This window comes from Acyrthosiphon pisum, chromosome X, assembly GCF_005508785.2.
Source record: "Acyrthosiphon pisum isolate AL4f chromosome X, pea_aphid_22Mar2018_4r6ur, whole genome shotgun sequence".
Taxonomy (NCBI): Eukaryota; Metazoa; Arthropoda; class Insecta; order Hemiptera; family Aphididae; genus Acyrthosiphon; species Acyrthosiphon pisum.
The window spans coordinates 49,599,575-49,603,576 of NC_042493.1; the positions used below are offsets into that span (position 1 = coordinate 49,599,575).

Consider the following 4,002-nt stretch of genomic DNA (forward strand, 5'->3'; position numbering starts at 1 on the left):
TAAGGGGAGAAAATTATTCTATTAATAATAATTATACTATTATATAAGAAAGATAATGCTTTTTGGACTTATATTGACAACAATGGTCGTCTAAATAGTGGACAAGTCAACAGTCAACAGTTAGAACTAGTGTTCTACTGGACTCAAGGTTTATCCAATAAAACAATCATGTCCTTAACTGGAAGATCGTCCAACACCGTATGTGACTGAATGAATTTGTGTCGGGATATACCACTAAAAATGTTCGAAAAACGTAATAAATTTGGAGGACCTGATGTCATCATACAAGTTGACGAATTTTTGTTAAGAGGATCCAGAAAAAATCATAAAGGTAATTTCTATTTTATAATTTTATAATTGAATACATAATAAAATACAATCTTACATTGAATATTAATTATAAAGTATTATAAATCATCATTATGTTGTTACAGGTCGATATCGACTTGCAAATTTGCGGAGTGAAAACATCGAATACGAAATTGACGACCCTCTTGAAAATGGAAAAAGAAATTATGGTTGACGAATGGATGGTCCTTGGGTGTTTGGATTATGCGACGATAGCAAGGCATGATATTTTGTTGTCGAAAAGCGGGACAAGCAAACTTTGCATGACATTATTAAAAGAGAGGTTGTATTGGGTTCTATTATACACTCTGATGGATGGCCAGCGTATAATGGGATCGTCCAATATGGTTTTACGCATAATACAGTTAACCACAGCGAAAATTTTGTTGATCCACTAACACAAGCGCACACTCAGAGGATTGAAAGTTTATGGAGACCATTACGCTTAAAAGTAGTTAAAAATATGTGTGGTACAAGTCCTGATCTCCTTCCAAGGTAAAATTATTATAAGTTATGTTTAATAAATTTAATGTATATTATTGCAGGTATCTCATGGAAACATGGTGTCCTTAATAACATTTATATATACATAACGTAACAATTTTGAGTAAAGCAGCCACCCACTTTCATTTGCTATTTAATTTTTTAATTTTTTATATTTTCAGTTATCTTTTTTTTTTTAAATTTTTAATTAATATTAATTAAAGTTAAAATTGGGTGCCAATAGATCACGACACCATTTCCGTTTTAACCGTCTCGGAGGGTCGCCAGGGATTATAGGATTAGCAAGATTTCTGACAAGAGGATTGGGATGAGTTAAAGCACGGAGATAGAAACGTTTATAATATGATTTAGCTTCTTCTGAAACTGAAGGTATTTTAAGGTCTGTATTAATAGTGTAGTTAGAGGCGTAGGGAGGGGCATTTAATATTTTGCGAAGTGCAATGTTTTGAAATGTTTGGATTTTGCTAATGTTGGTTTTTTTGCGTTTCACCAAAGCTTTAGGCCATATGTCCAAGCAGGCTTTAATACAGGATTTATGGATAAGTAATTTGGTATTGATGTGAGTTTATTCATTTTTTAAGGGAATATATATTTATGGCAAATTTTATATCATTAGGTGTGAAATGTTTGATAGGACTAGATGGCAAGTAAGGGGGAGAGTTAAGAAAATCTTCCACAACACTAGTATTGGTTTGAGAGAAAATATTGTGGTCAGGTTGAAAAATACCAGATATAGGTGTACTTTAAAAAGTTCAGCTTTATCAGAGTCAGAGAAGATATAACTTCCGTCCGGATTTTTAATCGGTAAATTAGAGGTTTTGAATTTACAAATATTTTTTGTCGCTCTCCAAAGACTGCCATCTTTTGGTGAGAGTTTGGAAAGGAAATTACTGAAGGTCTCAGATTTATGTTTTGCCAGCACTTTTTTAAGGTGATTTGTTAATTTATTGTATTTGTGCTTATGGGAAGGAAGACGAGTCCGTCGAAAGATAGCTCTAGCTCTACGTTTTTCTACTATTAAACAACGGTTGTATTCTAGAAGGAGAGGGTTATGAAATGAGGTTTGAGATTTTGGGGTGGATGACCATGCCGCAGATTGAATAAGTTTTGTAAAATTATTTACAGCAAGATCAATGTTATTACAGTCGTTGACAGATAAATTGAGACGGCGGCGGCGGTGCGAAAACGGAAAACCTTATTTAACGGTTCTCCGTATTTCAATATTATTACCGAAAATACATCAATAAACCAACTATTGTTACAAAAAATATTTTACGATATTAATTTAAAATCAAATATTCCGATAATAATCTTTTATTTAAGAACAAAAAGTAGAAATTGTAAAATAATATAATTAGTATAATAATAATAATAATAAATAATATTATAAATAACCATTTTAATCTTCATCTTCAGTACTTGTATCGCTGTCGTCAGTTGTATCTTCTCCGTACGTTACTATTAATTTGTCCATTTCGATGTCCATAAAACTTTCATTTTTCCACATTTCTTCTTCTAATTTTTTCACGTTTGCACAAACCACTCAGAATCACCCATAGATTCCATTTTTTGTTTACACAATTCTGCGATTTTTTTGATGCTACCATTATGATTTTGTTTGAAAATGTACTGTTTTACTAGTGACCAAATAATTTCAATGGGATTTAAATCCGGATGATACGGTGGTAATATACCATCTAAAGAATATTTAACAAACACTTGTTTGTGTTTACGTGTTAAATCGTAAAGTTCTGGTTTAAACATAGTTGAATTAAAACTTATATTATTTTCAGTCAACCAATTTATCATGTCTTTTTTTAAGCTATTTGAGTTTGGAGCACGGTTAGATTGATGACAATGATAAGTCGCATTATCCAATACCACAACAGAATTTTTACTTAAATTTGGTAGTAATTTTTCTGTGACCCATTTATAATAATTATCTTTATTCATATTATCGTGGTAATCACCACTAGAGCTTTGATCTTCCCATGTTAGTAAAGCATTAGGAACAAAACCTTTTTCTCCTCCAGCATGAACAATTATTAAACGCTTTCCTTTACTTAAACTTTGTTTCACTGTATTGTCATCATTGTCGGAACTCCATGATTTATTAACAACATGTGATGATAATACATAACTTTCGTCAGTATACACTATTTTTCTACCTTGCCTACGAAACTCAAGTATTTGTTTTAAGTACTCTATTCTTTTCAAACGTATATTATGTTTTTCTATCAACAATTTTCTATTAGTTTTCTTTTCTTTCAGTCGCAGCGTGCTGAATAACCACAGTATGCCGGCGTGTGGCCGTAATCTTGGCAATTTTGACATTGACTAATTAACTTAGGCTTGTATGGTTCTTCAACCTTAATTTTTGTGTGCAGAAGGGATAATTGCATAATTGGAAGATTTGATTAGAGTGATCGGTGGGTTCTAAATTAACGAAGAACAGCGGGAGTGGATGCTTGCTAGTCTTGTGCAGGACATTCGTGACTTGTCTGACTTCGAAGAGGTGCGTCTCGAGCTCAGATTTAATTAGTACTATTGGCGTAGTAGGGTGCAGATTGCGGATAACAGGAGTATTCCTGGGTTTGTCTTCAGCAAGTTGGTAAGTGTGGTATTTAGCGTTATGTTCTTTTAAATAATTAATTAGAAGTCCATAAGAATCGGGATTGGCGGTCTGAATTTTTAAGCGGTCTGTGGTGGCTTTGCAAATGAAGTTATCAACTCAATTAAAGTTGTACAGAAGCCTGGAAAGTCATCTACTCCTTTCATAAATATCGGGGAAGGTGGTTTGGGTCTGACCGCGATGTCAGGATCTTCGGGTTCCATGATTGTGTCAAAAACCGTGTTGGGAGGTTCGGTGATCGTAAGTGGTTCATAGGAATTACGTGTTGAGAAAAAGAGTTTTTTGGTTTTTGGTTGAGCATTATTTGTAGAAGAGGATTTGGAGGTGGTAGAACCGTATGATGAGCTTGACAGATTTCTTTTACCTGTTTGAGTAGTCCATTTTTGATTTGTAGAGCTGTTCGTAATGTTGTGTTGGGTGTTGTGGCCTGAGTTGCTCATTTCAGAGTTTTGTATATAATTATAATAAAAACTTCTATTGTATTTTAACCAACCTGATTATGGTGGACCAACAATCTG

General features: G+C 33.4%; 1 protein-coding gene across 1 annotated transcript; it reads right to left on the reverse strand.

Moving 5' to 3' along the window:
* Positions 1–2,376: 2,376 nt before the first annotated feature.
* LOC103309337 lies at positions 2,377–3,186 on the reverse strand. The gene has a single exon (XM_008184537.1). It carries the CDS (start codon positions 3,184–3,186, stop codon positions 2,377–2,379), a length of 810 nt encoding a protein of 269 aa, XP_008182759.1.
* Between the last annotated feature and the right edge of the window lie 816 nt (positions 3,187–4,002).

Excerpts from the sequence above, each read along its gene's own strand:
- LOC103309337 (XM_008184537.1), bottom strand. The coding sequence starts at position 3,186 with ATGTCAAAATTGCCAAGATTACGGCCACACGCCGGCATACTGTGGTTA.